The 20,093-nt window shown below is 44.7% G+C and overlaps 1 protein-coding gene across 1 annotated transcript in view; it reads left to right on the forward strand.

The window, feature by feature from the left end:
- dop1b (DOP1 leucine zipper like protein B) overlaps positions 1-20,093 on the forward strand; it is a 124,456-nt gene that overhangs the window by 70,462 nt on the left and 33,901 nt on the right. Inside the window, 10 exon segments of the mRNA XM_033032433.1 lie at positions 1,657-1,794; positions 3,543-3,677; positions 3,821-3,876; positions 4,473-4,577; positions 5,133-5,199; positions 5,285-5,429; positions 12,133-12,215; positions 13,752-13,861; positions 14,658-14,807; positions 16,193-16,254. Of these exon segments, the coding sequence (XP_032888324.1) occupies positions 1,657-1,794; positions 3,543-3,677; positions 3,821-3,876; positions 4,473-4,577; positions 5,133-5,199; positions 5,285-5,429; positions 12,133-12,215; positions 13,752-13,861; positions 14,658-14,807; positions 16,193-16,254 (1,051 nt within the window).

Below are 20,093 nucleotides of genomic sequence, written 5' to 3' on the forward strand. Positions count from 1 at the left end.
GATCATCATGCGGAGAGTGCAGTGGTTGCGATCTAGAACTCGATGTAGAAATACAAGTGGAAACTCGAAGGAAAATTTCATATTTCATATGTGCGGAGGGGGGGGGGGGGGGGGGGGTGGACAAGGGTCAAGAGTGTTTTATTGTTATACTAGACCAAGTGCAGACTGCTCTTGGGTCTGCTCTCCCAGCGCAATATGTCACCACTCACCGGTTCCCCCCCAACGCAACCGGTTCCCCCCCAACGCAATATTGCGCCACATGCATAGCCCCCAACTGCGCACGTGCGGCTCATTTCTCCTCATCCCCAACACTTCTCCTCCTCTTCACCCTCCCTCTTCAATCCCTGGGGGTAGAGAGGGAGGGGGGTAGAGGGGGAGGGGACAGAGAGGGAGGGTAGAGGTAGGGGGAGGGGGGTCGAGAGGGAGAGGGGCAGAGAGGGAGGGGGTAGAGAGAGAAGGAGGGGGGTAGAGTGGGGTGGAGGGAGGGTGAAGAGGGGGGTAGAGGGTGGGAGTGGGGGTAGAGAGTGGGTGGGAGGTGGCGAGAGAGGGAGTGTAGACGTTGCAATTACCCTCTCTACTCCCTCCTCTCCCTCAATCCCCTTACCTCTCCCTCCTCGCCTCTCCAGTGGCCCCATGGTCGCGAGGCCTCACCGCCACGGTCTCGATGCCTCCTTGATGGCCTCGTAAAACTCCAGCCTGGGCGTCACGGGTAGAAGCACGGGTCGGAAAAAGCGCAACGTTAATTTCAATGCGGCCCTCCCCCTGACGTCACTGGAAACTGGTGACCTCCACCTCCCCCTTGTTGGCTGCCCACCCCTTCTTTGTGACGTCACTCGAAGCGGGTTGCAGGACGTTTGCCGTTTAAAAACTTGGTTTTAGCTATTTTTAAAACTCTATAACATGTGAAATATAGCATGAAATGTGAAGTGAAGCAGTTTATTTTGTCGACGGGGTTAATGTGATTAATAATCTGTGAAAATGTAAGCATTAGTGCTTAGCGTTTTGAGAAAGATACAATGAATACAGACAGACACACACACGCGCACACACACACACACACACACACACACACACACACACACACACACACACACACACACACACACACACACACACACACACACACACACACACACACACACACACACACACACAAGATCAGACTTTTATAGGTATAGAGATGTTCGAAACAGAACAATTAAATTCTTTCTTGCAGTTTTGGGTCGTGACCCTTCTTCATACTGAGTTGGAAGAAGGGTCTCGACCCGAAACTTCGCCCATTCCTTTTCTCCAGAGAGCGTGCCTGACCTGCTGAGTTACTCCAGCACTTTGTGTCTATCTTCAGTGTAAACCAGTATCTGCAGTACCTTCCTCCACAAAATATCCCTACAGTCAGGATATTTTTGAGCAAGATATTCATCTGACAATCTGGGAGTAAAACTACACTTTCAGTGTTTAATAAGTCCATGTTTTTGTTTGACCTCGGGGCTGGAAGGTTTTGCTGAAGGCTTCATGCCCATAGATTTTATAGGGGGCTTTTTATTTGGTACGGATGCTGGGAGAGCTGGCGAGATGGGTCTGGTCAAGTTGTGAAAAGGAGGGAAATCATGTTTTATACCTTTGTTAAAATAATTAGCTTTTTTTTTACATTTTAAGACACTTCGGCAGAAAATCCTGGAACTCCTGAACCCATTTGCTGCACAGATGGGTGTTCATCTAATGGCAGCTGTAGCAACAGTGTGGAACAAGAGGAAAAGCAACAAGAAAAGCAACAAGAAAGTCAACCACAGCAAGGTAAGAAACAGGTTGATCACTCAAAACGTGTTGCAAGATGGCGGCATGGTGGCGCAGCGGTGGAGTTGCTGCCTTGCAGCACTTACAGCGCCAGAGACCCGGGTTCGATTCCGACTACGAGTACTGTTTGTACAGAGTTTGTATGTTCTCCCCGTGACCACATGGGTTTTCTCAGAGATCTTCGGTCTCCTCCCACAGTCTAAAGATGTGCAGGTTTGTAGGTTAATTAGTCTGGTATAAATGTAAAGTGTCCCCAGTGCATGTAGCATAGTGTTAGTGTGCAGGTATCGCTGGTCATAAGTAATAAGAGCAGAATTAGGCCATTCAGCCCATCATGTCTACTCCGCCATTCAATCATGGCTGAAAGATCTCTCCCATCTAACCCAATTTTCCTGCCTTCCCCCTATAACACCTGACACCCGTACTAATCAAAAATCTGTTGCTCTAAAGCTCTGCTTTAAAAAAAAGATCCATTGATTTGGCCTCCACTGCCTTCTGTGGCAAAGAATTCCACAGATTCACCACCCTCTGACGAAATAAACATAAATTCCTTCTCATCTCCTTTTAAAAGAAAGTCCTTTACTCGGTGCGGACTCGGTGGGCCGACGGGCCTGTTTCCGCGCTGCATCCCTAAACTAAACTAAAAGATATCAGTAGTATTTTTGTTCTTGATTCGCAGGGTTCAAGAAAACCTCTAACTTCTGTTTCACTATATTTTCCTGTTCATTAGTTTAGATTATCATTGTCATGTGTACTGAGATACAAGGAGGTGCCACGCAGTCAAAGAAAAGACCCTCAGTCTCAAGAGGGGTTTCGACCTGAAATGTCAAAATCCTTTTCTCCAGAGATGCTGCCTGACCCGCTGAGTTACTCCAGCATTTTGTGTCTATTAAAGAAAAGACCATGCGTGATTATAATCAAGATGCCCGCAGTGTACAGATGAGGATAATAAAACTGGGAAGTTCTAGGTATTTCATGCATGCAGTAATTCATTAAATAGAATGGACACACAAGGAACTGAAAATGCTGGAATCCTGAACAGAACACAAAGTGCTGGATTAACTCAGCAGGCCAGGCAGTAGCTGTGGAAGGAATGAACAAGTGACATTTTGGGTTGGGACCTTTCTTCAGATTAATTGTCCCCAAATAAACAAGTTGCAGACTTGAAGAGTTCAGTTTAGTGATACAGCGCGGAAACAGGCCCTTCGGCCCACTGCGTCCGCGCCGACCAGCGATCCCCACATGATAACCCTATCCTAAATAAACTAGGGATAATTTACAATTATACTGAACCAATTAACCTAAAACCTGCAATTGGCACTGCTGGTCACAGGCCTACGTTCTGAGAAACTAATCTTCCACTTCCACCCTCTGCTTCCTTCCATGAAGGCAATTCTGTATCCAGGCAGCGACTTCTCATTGGATTCCATGCAATCTAACGTTCCTTCATGTGGATCCTTATCAAAGGCCTTTCTCAAATCCCTTGGACAACACCGACAGCCTTGTCCTTGTCAACCTTCTTGATTACTTCTTCAAATAAAACTCCATCAAATTTTTGAGACACAACTCCCACACACAAAACCATGTTGACTATTCCTAATCAGCCTGTTTATCCAAATGTGTGTATATATATATATATATATATATAATCTTCTCCAGCTTTATGTCGAACTTGACCATTAAAATATTTTGCTTTTGAAAATGTGGCATTTTGACCAGGGGAAGCTTTCTCGTCTTTGTGTTTTCAGGTTTTGCCAGTGGCCAGTGAAGCTCAGATGACACTGGTGAGGTTGGTCCAAGCACTGGACACGCTCAACACCGACAGCATCTTACAACTGATAAAGGAAGTTGTCAAAAAGCCACCCCAAGCCAAGGGAGAAGAGGTAAAACAAGTATTATGTTCTAGATAAAATAGTCTGTCTAAGTTTCTTTGAGATATCCAACTTCTTGAGGAAGTAGGATTGAGGGACATTTTAACATTATAAATGCATTTGAAATTAAAGTATTTGTCAACTTTTCTTTTCAGAAACCAACTTTGGTTGATATCCCAATGTTGCAGTTCAGTTTTGCATTGCTTCAAAGGTAATGGCTTTAAAAAAAAAATCTTAACATAGCAGAACAAAAGCATGACAATGTCATTTAAAGAATTTGGTGAGACTTTACTGGCTGCACGAGACAATGTAACGACACTAAATGATTGAACAAACTTTTCAGAAAAGGGTTTTGGAAGATGGACGTGGTTTTCAACAGGGGCGGCACAGTGGCACAGCTGATAGAGACAATGCTTCTGTGCCAGAGACTTGGGTTCGATCCTGACCTAGGGTGCTGTTTGTATGGGGTTTACACGTTGTTACTGTGACCGCGTGGGTTTCATCCGAGTGCTCCAGTTTCCTCCCACGTCTCAATGAAGTGCGGGTTTGCAGGTTAATAGGCATCAATAAATTGCCTCTAGTGTAAGTGGGGTAACGTGGAACAAGAACGATCGGGTGATTGATAGACTCGGTTGGCCAAAGGGCCTGTTTCCATGCAATATGTGATTGCAGGTTAACCCTTCGTTTCAACCGACCCTGTATGGTTGGAGCCTCTGCCTCAACATTATGAGGAGGCTAACCCCATTACAATCTGCTTCATATCGCATAATAAGATCGACTGACCTTCATTCCTGTCCTCTCTCTCAGGCTCTCCTCAGCCGATCTGCAGGATATTCTTCCATCCTTGTTGTATCTCTTGAAAGAGTCTGTGCAGTTGAATTTGGCTGCACCAGGACATTTCCTGTTACTTGGGTAAGAAATCCTCGGTGTGATTTTTCTTTGTTTTTTGGGGGGGCAAAGTTGAAAGGTGAAATTTCTTCTGTGAATCGTTAGATCAGTTTAGATAAGCCTGTCAGTTTTTGAAGATCCATCCATAGACTCGATGGGCTGAATGGCCTAATTCTACTATGATTTGTGAACTTAAGAGATGGCATCTATTCTTTATATCTCCCTGTCGTCATCTCCACAGTAGAGTCTTTTATTTCATTTTGCCCTTATTTGTGCATGATTAGAACAATATTTCTGTCTGAAAAAGGGTCCCAACCCGAAACGTCACCTATGCATGTTCTCCATTGATGCTGCCTGACCCACTGAGTTACTCCAGCACTTTATGTCTTTTCCCCTTTTCAATTATAGGCTCAGTCTGTGGAGCCCATAACCAAATGTTTTTATTTTAATTGCTCTCTTCTGGTTGTGTTACACTAATCCTAGCATTAATCTAATTTTATTTCAGAATTTTTATTTTATTGATTTTTTAAAAATCTTTAAATTTAAAAAAAACCCCAATTTTTTTAATTTAAATTGCAGAATAATTAATGACTTCATGTCAAGAAATCCTAATTTGGAAAACAAAAAGGATCAGAGAGATCTTCAGGTGAGATGCAACATCACTGTACAAAAGGCTGCAACTAGAAATTTATACGTGGGACATTTAAAAAAAAAAATGCTCTCTCTTCCAGGAAGTGGCCCAAAAAATAATCGAAGCTGTTGGGAATGTTGTTGGCTCTTCCTTGGAACAGACGAGTTGGCTGAGCAGAAACCTGGAAGTTAAAGCAGGGCCCCAGGTGTATCTGGAGGATGCTAATACAGATGCTGCTGAAGATGGTGAATACGTGGATTCTGAATCTTTCTTTGATGTCTTATCCTTAAATACCAGTGGCATGATATTTCATAGTCATTATAACAAGATACAAGATAGATTTATTCATCACATGTGCCAGATGGCACAGTGAAATGAAATTCCCATACAGCCATACAATAAAAATAAGGGACACAACACACTATAGGGTTTGACATAAAACATCCCCACACAGCAGAATCAAAGTTTCCCACTGTGTGGGAAGGCACCAAAGTCAGTCTCTTCCTCCATTGTTCCCCGTGGTCAGGGCCTCCCCAAGCCCTCCGCAGTTGCCGCTACGGGCGGCCCGATGTTCAGGACCGCTCGCTGGGGTGTTGTAAGTCCGACGTCGGGGCTGCGGGGCGTCCTCAGCGGCGTGGACACCAGAGTCGGCCCCCTCCTACCGGAGTCGGCGGCTTCCAAAGTCCGCAGGCCGCGCCGGGTGGATACTGCTGCTGGAGACCCTCTGCAAGGCGCCCCAGGACTCCACGATGTTGTTCAGCGCCGCCCGCGTTGGAAGCTCTCCGCACCAGAGCTCCACGATGTTGGAGCAGCGGCCCAACGCTTCGGAGCTCCAAACGGCGACCCGGGTAGGCATTGCCCGCTCCGCGGTGACTCCAGCGCTGCGCTGCCGCTGTAGCAGCCCTGGTCCGGTTCCCGGTCCCCGGCAGGAAAGGCCGCTCCGATCCAGCTGGTAGGCCGCGAGGTGGGGGGCGAGGACGCGACTCGGAGAAATAGTCGCGTCCCCGCCCGGAAGAGACTGGGAAATGGTTTCCCCCTTACCCTGCCCCCCTCCCCCACATAGAAAAGTAAAAGTTTCCCCCAACACAAGACTTTAGACTAACTAAAAATAATTTAAAAAGATAGAAATAACAGACAGGCTGTAGGTAGAGGCTGCTGCCAGTGCAGCGCCCCTAGTGACCAAGATTGCAAGTAGGGTTGTATTCTATACTGTTCTATAGTACAGTGCAGGCAGAAACAGGCCCTTCGGCCCACAATGTCTGTGCTGAACAGCATGCCAAGATATCTCTTACCTGTTTGCACATAACCCATATCCCTATGCCTATCCCTATGCCACTGTCGTATCTGGTTCAACTAAGTGGGGCGGCACGGTGGCGCAACCGTAGAGTTGCTGCCTTACAGCGCCAGACACCGGCTACGATCCTGACCGCGGGTGTTGTCTGTACGGAGTTTCTACGTTCTTGCTTTGACTTTGTGGGTTATCTACGGGTGCTCCGGTTTCCTCCCACACTACAAAGTCATATAGGTTTGAAAGTTAATTGGCTTCGGTAAAATTGTAAATTGCCCCTCGTGTGTGTGTAGGGTAGTGCTAGTGTGCAGGGATGACTGGTTGGCACTGACTCGATCGGGCCGAAGGACCAGTTTCCGCACTCTATTTCAAAACTAAACCATGTCCAGCAGCATGTTCTCGGCGCTCATTCCCCTCTGTGTTAAAAAAAATAAACTTGCCCTTCACATCTCCTTTAAACTATCAAGTTCAAGAGAGTTTATTGTCATGTGTCCCAGATAGGACAATGAAATTCTTGCTTTGCTCCAGCAAAGCAGAATATTGTAGGCATAGCTATTAAAGTTCAGATTTTTGTTTGAGTTGAGTTTAATGGTCTGATGGCTGAGGGGAAGTAACTGTTCGGGAATCTGGATGTTGCTCCTGTACCTTCTGCCTGAAGGCAGCGGAGAGATGAGTGTGTAGCCGGGATGGTGTGGGTCCTTGATGATGCTGCCAGCCTTTTTGAGGCAGCGACTGTGGTAGATCCCCTCGATGGTCGGGAGATCAGAGCCGAAGATGGACTGGGCAGTGTTTACAACTTTTTGTAGTCTTTTCCGCTCCTGGGCGCACAAGTTGCCGATCCAAGCCACGATGCAACCGGTCAGCATGCTCTCTACTGTGCACCTGTAGAGGTTCGAGAGACTCCTCCTCGACATATCGACTCTCCGTAATCTTCTCAGGAAGCAGAGGCGCTGATGTGCTTTCTTTATAATTTCTTTCTTTATATTGTTTATGCCCCTCTCACCTTATAGCACTGCCCTCTAGTATTTGATATTTCCATTCAAAGCCTCCACATCCTTGCAATGGAGCGACCAGAACTGCACACAATACTCTAAATGCGGCCGTACCAAAGTCCAATAAAGCTGCATCATGGCTTCCTGACTCTTATACTCAATGCCCTGACCAATGAAGGCAAGCATATCATAAGCCTCGGATAGACACAAAATGCTGGTGTAATTCAGCGGGATAGGTAGCATCTCTGGAGAACAGGTCTTCAGACCTGAAGAAGTGTCCCGACCCAAAACGTCACCCATCCATGTTCTCCAGAGATGCTGCCTGACCTGCTGAGTTACTCCAGCAATTCAAGTCAAGTCAATAGAATGAATAGAATGCCATTTTATTGTCACTATACACATGTACAATGAGATTAAAAGCAGCTCGTACTCAGTGCAGACATGTAATTAGTTCAAAAAACAAAAAACAAAACAAAAGGGGGGGGGGGGGAATAAGGTGCACAGTTCTGCGGCGCTATATACATATCTATAAAAAGACAATGGGTGAATAGAGTGAATAAATAGGATTCCTATATACAGTATGGGTTATTGCACATATTAAAAATTACAGTTACAGTACAAATTACAGTAGCTGGATAGATGGAAGTCCGGGGGTTAGGCTGTGAAGTCGGTGCATGTGTGAGTTCAGAGAGGTTATGGCTTTTGGAAAGCAACTGTTCTTGAGTCTAAGGTACACAAAATTGCTGGAGAAACTCAGCGGGTGCAGCAGCATCTATGGAGCGAAGGAAATAGGCGACGTTTCGGGCCGAAACCCTTCTACAGACTCTTCTTGAGTCTATTTGTCCTTGTTCTGATGCACCTATAGCGCCTCCCTGAGGGCAGCAGGTCGAACAGGCCAAATGCAGGGTGGGAGCTGTCCTTGATGATGTTCTTCGCCCTGCTGAGGCAGCGGGAGGTGTAAATGTCCATCAGGGAGGGGAGAGGGCAGCCAAGAGAGTTTATTGTCATGTGTCCCAGATAGGACAATGACAATGTGTCTTTTTTTTGGAAGCCAGCATCTACAGTTCCTTGTTTCTCCATGAATTTAATGAGGCAATGCCCCTTGTGTAAAATAAAGTTCTTTCATTATGAGATTGGGGATGGTGCTTAGCCAGTGAAGAGGAATCAAAGATCAAATTTCCAAGGTGAAGGACATGAGGAGGAGAAGCTTTTGAAGGCTTCTGGTGAACATGTTATGTGGGTTGGTACACAAAATTGCTGGGGAAACTCAGCGGGTGCAGCAGCATCTATGGAGCGAAGGAAATAGGCGACGTTTCGGGCCGAAACCCTTCTTCAGAAATATTTCCTTCGCTCCATAGATGCTGCTGAACCCGCTGAGTTTCCCCAGCAATTTTGTGTACCTTCGATATTCCAGCATCTGCAGTTCCCTTTTGAACACATGTTATGTGGGTTAATAGGATGCCTGTCTTTTCAAGCACCAAATAGTTAACTTCCATTATCATTTTTTTTTTTATGACTTTAATTAGCAGTATCGTAGAATACAAAAGAAGCACAACTTTTTTTTGTTTTGGGCAGTCTTATTGATTTTTGTTTTAAACAGGGTTGGGCTTACCATAATTTCCTGCATTGTTTTTGGAGACTTTTATCACCTTTGTTGATGGTTCATAGCAGATCACTTGTTCATCACTCTATGAAAGTAAGCATTCGGGTACAGCAGGCAGTGAAGAAAGTGAATGGCATATTGGCCTTTATAACAAAAGGAATCGAATATAGGAGCAAAGAGGTCCTTCTGCAGTTGTACAGAGCCCTGGTGAGTCCACACCTGGAGCATTGTGTGCAGTTTTGGTCCCCTAATTTGAGGAAGGACATTCTTGCTATTGAGGGAGTGCAGTATAGGTTACAAGGTTAATTCCTGGGATGGCTGAGAGAATGGAGCAGCTGGGCTTGTACACTCTGGAATTTAGAAGGATGAGAGGGTATCTCATTGAAATATATAAGATTGTTAAGGGTTTGGACACGCTAGAGGCAGGAAACATGTTCCCGATGTTGAGGGAGTCCAGAACCAGGGGCCACAGTTTGAGAATAAGGAGTAGGCCATTTAGAACGGAGAAGAGGAAACACTTTTTCTCACAGAGAGTGGTGAGTCTGTGGAATTCTCTGCCTCAGAGGGCGGTGGAGGCAGGTTCTCTGGATGCTTTCAAGAGAGAGCTAGATAGGGCTCTTAAAAATTGCGAAGTCAGGGGATATGGGGAGAAGGCAGGAACGGTGTACTGATTTTGGAGATCAGCCATGATCATATTGAATGGCTGGAAGGGCCGAATGGCCTACTCCTGCACCTATTTTCAATGTTAACTCTCTGGGTGAAAAGGATTTCCTCATCTCAGTCCTAAATGGGCCTAGGGTTTCGGCCCGAAACGTCGCCTATTTCCTTCGCTCCATAGATGCTGCTGCACCCGCTGAGTTTCTCCAGCATTTTTGTGTACCTTACCCCTATCCATGCTTTCCCCCTCCCCACAGTCTAAGGAAGGGTTCCAACCCAAAACGTCACTAATCTATGTTCTCTTGGGAGCTGCCTGATCAATTGCGTTATCCAAATATTTTGTGTCTTTTTTACCTAAACCAGCATCTGCAGTCCCTTGTTTCAACAATTTAATTTGATTAGCTCTGTAAACACTTTAATGTTGCTGTAATGGTGCGAAATAGGTGGTGTTGATAGGGAGTAGAGTGGAATTAAGCCATAGAATGAGCTAGATCAGCTGCTGAAGTGGGCAGTACAATGGCATATGAGATTTAACTCTGGGGCAATGCATCAATTAAATTAGGATAAGGAATGTATCATGAATGGTACGACACTAACTGTAAAGGTAGGATGTTAAACAAGATGATTGATACAAACCTTATTTGACAATGGAGACATTGTTTTGCAGATGAACCATTGTTTTGCAGATGAACCATTGTTTTGCAGATGAACTGGGTGTAAATCAGGGTGATTATTTTTGAAAGGTTTAGAAATGTGACTCACTTGCATAAGAGGCAGAAAACATTGTTCTCATACTTCTGGTGTCAGATTGTTTTGCCATAGAATAGGGTGCAATCCCAGCCAAAAAAAGCTTACTCCATGAAAATACACTTGCGATCTTGATGATTTTGCTTCAGTCCATTTGGAAAGTGGGGTATTCATGTTTTGTGGGACTTGGGTACTAAGTTATGGCACAAAGCACATATTAGTGCCAGCTATTGCACTGTATGGTGCCAGCTATTGCACTGTACCAATTATTTCCATAAAACACCGATATATGAACTAACATTGTCAATTCTTCCCTTCCCTCCCGTACCACCCCCTCCCCGGGCACTTTCCGTTGCAACCGCAAGAAATGCAACACCTGTCCCTTCACCTCCCCCCTCGACTCCATTCAAGGACCCAAGCAGTCGTTCCAGGTGCGACAAAGGTTCACCTGCATCTCCTCCAACCTCATCTACTGCATCCGCTGCTCTAGATGTCAGCTGATTTACATCGGGGAGACTAAGCGGAGGTTGGGCGATCGTTTCGCCGAACACCTCCGCTCAGTCCGCAATAACCCACCTGAACTCCCGGTGGCTCAGCACTTCAACTCCCCCTCCCATTCCCAATCCGACCTCTCTGTCCTGGGTCTCCTCCATTGCCAGAGTGAGCAACACCGGAAATTGGAGGAACAGCACCTCATATTCCGCCTGGGTTGCTTGCGTCCGGATGGCATGAACGTTGAATTCTCCCAGTTTTGCTAGCCCTTGCTGTCTCCTCCCCTTCCTTAACCCTCGAGCTGTCTCCTCCCATCCCCCCCCGCCCTCGGGCTCCTCCTCCTCCCTTTTTCCTTCCTTCTCCCCCCCACCCCCCATCAGTCTGAAGAAGGGTTTCGGCCCGAAACGTCGCCTATTTCCTTCGCTCCATAGATGCTGCTGCACCCGTTGAGTTTCTCCAGCATTTTTGTGTACCTATGAACTAACATAGACTTGTCCCCACTGTGTCATAGATTTAAACATTGTCCACTGCGGGTTGATACATTCATTTAAATTGTTGGTATGTTCAGTGAGTAACATCAGCGATGCAATGAACAGTGGTGGAAGTATATGATAACAATGTTTAAAAGGCATTTTGACAGATTTTGTTTATTTAGTTTAGTTTAGACATACAGCGCGGAAACAGGCCCTTCGGTCCACACCGATCAGCGATCCCCGCACACTAATACCATCCTACACACACTAGGGACAATTTACATATAAACCAAGCCAATTAACCTACATACCTGTATGTCTTTGGAGTGTGGGATGAAACCGAAGATCTTGGAGAAATCCCATGTGATCACGGGGAGAACGTACAAAGTCGGTACAGACAGCACCTGTAGTCGGGATTGAACCCGGGTCTCTGATGCTGCTAGCGCTGTAAGGCAGCAGCTATACCACTGCACCACTGTGGCCGTGACAGATGCATGAACTGGCAGGTACTTGAGGGATGTAGGCCATGTGCAGGCAGATATGCAGTTTGACTTGACACACACATTATTGGCCATGGGGCCTGCTCCTGTGCTGTCCAGTTTGATATTATCTAGATTGGATCTTCTCATGGTGGGTGAATTATATTAATGTGCCTCTGCCCAAAGTAACATCATACTCTTTGTTTTTGACTCCAAGGCTCATTCCCCACACCGTCTGCTGTGGTGTCAACATCAGTTGCTTCTCTGTACAGCGTGCAAGGTCTAACTTTGCTGGCTGAGGTAGGTATATCTGAGCAAGTTTGTATTTGAAATTCAATCTTAAAATTAATTTGATATATTCTTTACCGTGGAAATTTTGCTCATGATAACCAGTAACGTTTAAGTCTTTTTGATGTGGTAATCGGGAAGAAGCCTGTGATATAAATGAGCAAAAAGGAAAAAGCTATATTACGAAAAAGGAATAATACAGAAATTATATGTATCTGCTTTTCACTGTACCTCGGTACACATGAAAATAAACTAAACTCAAACTCATTGAGCCGAGTTTACTGGGAAAAGATTGACTAGATTCTGTTTTACCTTGCCACCTACAAGAACTGGTATCTCCACAAAAGTTAAGAATTTACTGTTTCACCGGTTGTTTGAACTTTTTGTGCAAAGAGGGATTCGTTACCAACTTATCCCCATTGTAAATTGATTTGGTTGATGGGGACAGAGGAACTGTACTTAGAATTGTCACAGTACTTCAGAAAGTCAACTTGATGCCAGCTCCCAGACTTTAGTCGGAGGGTGGTGAATCTGTGGAATTCTTTGCCACAGAGGCTGTGGGGGCCAAGTGAATAGTTATTTTTAAAGCAGAGATAGATAGATTCTTGATTAGTACAGGTGTCAGGGGTTATGGGGAGAAGGCAGGAGAATGGGGTTAGGAAGAAGAGATCGATCAGCCTTGATTAGTGGAAACATCCTCTCCACATCCACTTAATCCAATTCTTTCATTATTCTGTATGTTAGAAACATAGAAACATAGAAATTAGGTGCAGGAGTAGGCCATTCGGCCCTTCGAGCCTGCACCGCCATTCAATATGATCATGGCTGATCATCCAACTCAGTATCCCGTACCTGCCTTCTCTCCATACCCTCTGATCCCCTTAGCCACAAGGGCCACATCTAACTCCCTCTTAAATATAGCCAATGAACTGGCCTCGACTACCCTCTGTGGCAGGGAGTTCCAGAGATTCACCACTCTCTGTGTGAAAAAAGTTCTTCTCATCTCGGTTTTAAAGGATTTCCCCCTTATCCTTAAGCTGTGACCCCTTGTCATGGAATAACATGTTTCAATGAGGTCCCCCCTCATTCTTCTAAACTCCAGCAAGTATAGACCCAGTGCCGATAAACGCTCACGATAGGTTAACCTACTTAGTTGTAAATTGTTCCTAGTTTGTGTAAGATAGTGTTAGTGTGTATGGATCGCTGGCCAGCGTGGACTCAATGGGCAGAAGGGCCTGTTTCTGCACTGTATCACCAAATCAAACTACACCTCTATGACCCTATGCTTCAATTCCAGTTTGGATAACCCTATGCGTAAATTCCAGTTTGGATAACATTTGACAGACCAGTCGTCTGTGCATAGTTTATAACTCAATGTCAGAAATAAATTGTTTGAGTGAATTGCTCATCTCTCCTTGCCATCCTGTGATTATTGTTGGTGACTGGAGCCTGAGGTATTTCAATTTGAAGGGTATTTTTTATTTCTGATAACATTTATTTTGTTTGCCTTTTATAAAAAAAAAATAAAAAAAAAAAATTCTTGTTCAGCTGCTGGCTCATCTCCTCGACATCATCTACCGAAGTGACGAGAAGGAGAAAGCGTTGCCGCTCATCACTCGGCTGTTGTACTATGTCTTCCCTTACCTGAGAAACCACAGGTAAATAAAAGAAATGCCCTTAGACTTACGTGGACTAATCCCACCGTGATACGAGTTCATGTGAACTGAGTTTCAGGGCAAATTAATTAAAGTTACAATTTAACTATTACAGAATAAATCAGTGTGTACATTTTAACTTCATTGAGTGATGTTAGATTAATTATTATTTAGTATATTTAACAGTTGCTGCTGCAATTTGTTAGACCTAGTTCGATGTAGGTACGCATGCCTACTTTACACAGTTGTAAATAGCCATTCCTTCAGGTTAGAGCTTGTGCTGTTTGATTTCAACCAGTGTTTACGATGGTGCCAGCCACATGGAATTAATCGCGTTATTTTAAATTTACCTGGATCTTTTTAAATATTTTGTGAAAGAATCGGGTAGCGCAATAGCACAGCTGGTGGAGCTGCTGCCTCACTACGCCAGAGACTCCGGTTCGATCCTGACCTCGGGTGCTGTCTGTGTGGACTTTGCACATTGTTCTCCCTTTGTCTGTGTGGGCTTCCTCCCACATCCTAAAGAGGTGCGGATTTGTCGGTTAATTGGCCTCTATAAACTGCCCTTAGTGTGTAGGGTGTGGAAGTGAGATACCATAGAACTAGTGTGAATGGATGAGCGATGGTCAGTGCGGACTCTGTGGGTCCTAAGGGCCTGTTTCCATGCTGTATCTGTAAGCTAAACTAAATGCAAAATGCAGATGGGATTTACTTTGTAATTAGTTTAACTGTATTGGTTCAACTGCAAGTATGTTCCAACTCTTTGCTACCTATTAAAAATGTGACCTTTATTTGTTAGCACGCACAACATCCCAAGCTTCCGAGCTGGTGCTCAGCTGCTGAGCAGTTTAAGTGGCTATGCGTACACTAAGCGTGCGTGGAAAAAGGAAGCCTTTGATCTCTTCATGGACCCACTCTTCTTCCAAATGGACCTGTCCTGCATTAATTCGTAAGACGAGATAACTTTCCCTGTGTCATACTTGCTTCTTTTCCTTTTCATACAATGTAGACCTTCAAATTATATCATGAAATGTAAATGCATGTTGCTTACGGGAAGTAAACATTGAATTGAAAACCTCCAATTATTGAATTTGAAATGGGTGCAGTTGCCAAAGGCAATATGCTTCTTTATATTGAAGGAAACTGTTAGGATGCAAGATTTTCGGATTAGTATTTGCTTGAGTTACATAGAACTTAGAACAGGACAGTACATGTCTGTGCCGAACACGATGCCAAGTTAAACTAATCTCCCCTGACTGCACTTGATCCATATCCTTCCTTGTATATCCGTGCATCTGTCTAAAAAAACTCAAATGCCTCATCTTGCCATGGGAGGTTGTGTGGGAAAGTAGTGCAGTGTGGTTTACATCCACCACTGTCCTTCTGCACCAAATGCATTTGGTGTAAATGGTGACTGGGGCACAGGAGGAGGGGAATTTGTTGAGTGCTTCTTTGCTGTAAAACAAAATGCACTTGTTGGCTATTTCGGTATGGCTTTGAGGGGTGTGATGATGTCACAGATATCACCCTTCAAATGAGATCATAAGACAGGTGGTATTGTAGATAGTGAAGATGTTTGTTAAAAATTGCAGCAGGACCTTGATCGGTTGGGTAGATGGGCTGAGGGATGGCTGATATAATTTAATACAGAGAAGTGTGGGTGTTGCCTATTGGGAAGGCTAACCAGGGCAGGACCTAAGTGCATGGCAGGGCTCTGGGGAGTGCTGTGGAGCTGAGGGATCTTGGAGTACAGGTACATAGTTCCTTGAAAGTGGCATCGCAGATAGATAGGGTGGTCCAGAAGGTTTGGGGGATGCAATGAGGGGGGGGGGGGCTATTTTACACAAAGAATGGTAGGTATATGGAACAAGCTGTCAGAGGAGGTAGTTGAGGCAGTTTTTATCACAATGTTTAAAAAACATTTGGATAGTGAGGGGGATAGGATAAACTTGGAGGGATTTGGGTCTAGGCAGGTGGAACTAGTGTAGGTGGGGCATGTTGGTCGGCATGGGCAAATAGGGCCAATGGGTCTATTTCCTCACCATGATATTGTGACTCTTTCAGACATATGAACAGAATTAGGTCATTTGGCCCATCGAGACTGCTCTGCCATTAGATCATGGTTGTGGTACTGACCCAGGGATGGGACTGCAGTGAAGTTCTGGGTGTAACCATTCCAGTGTCCCCCAGATCTCAATGAATGGAATATTTCTTGGACATATGGGTGTTACTCGTAAAATGTCACCTCCAAATTCACCAGAGGCAGCACCCTGTTGAAGTTGTTACCTTGTGAGGAGAATGAATGATTGCTAAGTTGTTTTTCTGTGTTCACAGCTGGAAGTCTATCATTGATCACCTGCTAACTCATGAGAAAACCATGTTCAAAGATTTATTGAGTAAGTCCAGTTTACTGTGCACACATCTACAGTTATTGTTTTAAAAGTAATTACATTTGATCAATGTTTGAGTAGCTATACTTTTTAAATGCTGATCTGTTAGGTGAAGAGAGTTTCTGAAACGATAATTGTTAGCATGTTCACTGCTAAATTGCTTTCTGATTAAAATAGCAGTGGGTGTATGGAACGAGCTGCCAGAGGAGATAGTTGAGGCAGGTAGTCTAAAAACATTGAATAAAACATTTGTTTAAGAAGGAACTGCAGATGCTAGAAAATCGATGGTAGACAAAAATGCTGGAGAAACTCAGCGGGTGAGGCAGCATCTATGGAGCTAAGGAAATTTCCTTTGAGTTTCTCCAGCATTTTTTGTCTACCTAATAAAACATTTGGACAGGTACATGGATAGGAAAGGTTGAGAGGGATGTGGGTCAAACGCGGCAGGTGTGACTAGTGTAGATTTGGCATCATGGGCGGCATGGGCAAGTTGGGCCGAAGGGCCTGTTTCTGTGCTGTAAGACTCTAAGCTGTTGAACCCAATATCGGAAATTGATCAATAGAATACAATTGAAATGTTGTTTGTATTAACATCGAGACTCTGATTCATACAACATTCAAATTATATGTCCATTTAATGGACCTCCAGATACTGCAGAACAAACTGCAGACTGAAGGTTAATCCATCACATTAAGTTTTAATGTCAGAAAAGACCTGAATTTGCTGAGACATTGTATCAAAGATAAAAACGGAATCAATCAAGTTCTATTTATGTGATACTGTTGGATAAATGAAGCAAAAAATGGCACAAATGAAGTCAAACCTTCTTAGTCGGGCTGAATAAGGAAAAATAACAATAACTAACTAACTCCCAAGTTGGATAATACATTTGGAATGCATTATCAAGTCAAGAGAGTTTATTGTCATGTGTCCCAGATAGGACAATGAAATTATTGCTTGCTGCAGCACAACAGGATATTGTAGTCATAAATACAGAACAGATCAGTGTGTCCATATACATATATATATATATACATATATACTCATCTATAAATAGATAATGTGCAATAGGCTGTTATAGTTCAGAGTTTGTTTGAAGTTGTGTTTAATAGTCTGATGGCTGTGGGGAAGTAGCTGTTCCTGAACCTGGATGTCGCAGATTTCAGGCTCCTGTACCTTCTACCTGGTGGCAGCGGAGAGATGAGTGTGTGGCCAGGATGGTGTGGGTCCTTGATGATGCTGCCAGCCTTTTTGAGGCAGCGACTGCGATAGATCCCCTCGATGGTAGGGAGGTCAGAGCTGTTGATGGACTGGGCAGTGGTTACAACTTTTTGCAGCCTTTCCTGCTCCTAGATGCTTAGGTTGCCGAACCAAGCCACGATGCAACCGGTAGGCATGCTCTCTACTGTGCACCTGTAGATGTTCGAGAGCGTCCTCCTTGACATATCGACTCTCCGTAATCTTCTCAGGAAGTAGAGGCGCTGATGTGCTTTCTTTATGATTGCATCAGTGTTCTGGGACGAGGAGATATCTTCGGAAATATGCACGCCCAGGAAGTTAGACATAGAAACATAGAAATTAGGGGTAGGAGTAGGCCATTCGGCCCTTCGAGCCTGCACCGCCATTCAATATGATCATGGCTGATCATCCAACTCAGTATCCTGTACCTGCCTTCTCTCCATACCCCCTGATCCCTTTAGCCACAAGGGCCACATCTAACTCCCTCTTAAATATAGCCAATGAACTGTCCTCAACTACCTTCTGTGGCAGAGAATTCCAGAGACAGTTGATATAAACGGGACTGTAGGTCCCCATCCTACCCCTTCCGAAGTCCACAATCAGTTCCTTGGTTTTGCTGGTGTTGAGAGCCAGGTTAGTGTGCTGGCACCTTTTGGCCAATCGGTCGATCTAATTTCTATACTCCGACTCGTCCCCATCAGTGATACGTCCCACAACAGTGGTGTCATCAGTGAACTTGATGATGGAGTTTGCACTATGTCCGGCTACGCAGTCATCAGTATAGAGTGAGTACAGCAGGGGGCTGAGCACGCAGCCTTGAGGTGCTCCAGTGCTGATTGTTATAGATGCTGACACATTTCCACCAATACGGACAGACTGTGGTCCGTGAATGAGGAAGTCGAGGATCCAATTGCAGAGGGATGCGCAGAGACCCAGATCTGAGAGCTTGGTAACCAGCTTGGAGGGGATGATAGTATTAAATGCCGAGCTGTAGTCAATGAATAACAGCCTGATATATGAGTTTTTGTTGTCCAAGTGGTCCAGAGCAGAGTGGAGAGCCAGTGAGATCGCATCCACCATTGATCTGTTGTGGCGGTAAGCGAACTGCAGTGGGTCCAGGTTTTTGTCGAGGTATGAGTTGATTTGCGCCATGATCATCATCTCAAAGCACTTCAACACCACCAGCGTTAGTGCCACTGGTCGATAGTCATTGAGGCACGTCACCTTGCTCTTCTTGGGCACCGGTATTATTGATGCCATTTTTAAAGCAGGTGGGAACCTCAGACCTCAGAAGTGAGAGGTTGAAAATGTCCGTAAAAACTCCAGCCAGTTGGTCCGCACAGGTTTTTAAAACACGCCTGGGTATACCATCAGGTCCAGGCACTTTCCGAGGGTTCACACCTCTGAAGGATCTTCTCATGCCGGGCTCTGATGTGCCCGTAATGCCATCACGGCGAATGGGGCTCGGGAAGGCACTATCTCCCTATCAAATCGTGTGTAAAACGCATTGAGCTCGTCAGGGAGTGATGCTTCACTAACATTTGAGCTGCCTCCTGATTTCGCCTTGTAGGAGGTGATTGCATTCAAGCCCCGCCTCAGTTGCCGAACATCCGTCTCATCCTCCAGCTTGGAGCGAAGTCCCTTTTGGCCTTTTTGATGGCCTTACAAGGTCGTATCTGGACTTCTTGTAGACCTCAGTATCTCCAGACCTAAATGCCCGGGATCTGGTCTGCAGAAGAATGCAGATCTCATGGTTCATCCAAGGCTTCTGGTTAGGACCCCCCCGACCAGCTCTGTACAGTCCACACCTCTGGGGGTGCGCTCTTCAATTGCTGCCTGTGTTAAACTGAGTTCTTCTGTCAATTTAAAGTCAACTTGACTCAAACACTTGTTGCTGTTAAAATCAATTCTTTATTCAGCTGAGACTAGTCTCTTGAACCTTCCAACACAGAACTGATGCTCTGGGGTGGGTCCAGAGAGGAGCAACTTAGATACAAACTCATGGCATTTATATAGGTATTAGACATTTCAGATACAGAGGGTATGACAAGCTAGTAACCAATCATCTGTCCTTATGGTGATTTACAACATCAGTCACATGATCCCCCTTCCCTAGCCTCTTTACAACCTTTGTTTGCCTGTGGTATAACTTTATAACTTTGCTTATTTTATTTCAACACAGCAAAACCCCAGTAGGCCCAATTATCAAAGATCACTCCTCAAAATACAAGATACGTATATAACACAATGATCACACAAGTCATACACACTTCCCATACCAAAAAGAAAGATATTTCTATAAATCTAAACAATTTTTATAAGTAATGTTTACATTCATACTAAGACAATACATTTCATAATTAGTTTACTACAATTTCACAGTTTGAAATTGTTTTACCTATGTCTTTAAAACATAAATTATAAGTTTGCAGAATTAGTTTCTAAGTTGAAAACCCATACCCATCCCAACCAAGCATACAAGGGTCGTAAATCTGTCAACTTAATTAGTGTTTGGTTCCAGGATACAGCTTCATTCACTTAACTTACATACTTCATACACCTTAACTTACAGCCTCCCCTTTTCCTGCTATCTCTGGGAGCTGTA

Source organism: Amblyraja radiata, chromosome 14 (genome assembly GCF_010909765.2).
Source record: "Amblyraja radiata isolate CabotCenter1 chromosome 14, sAmbRad1.1.pri, whole genome shotgun sequence".
Classification (NCBI taxonomy): Eukaryota; Metazoa; Chordata; class Chondrichthyes; order Rajiformes; family Rajidae; genus Amblyraja; species Amblyraja radiata.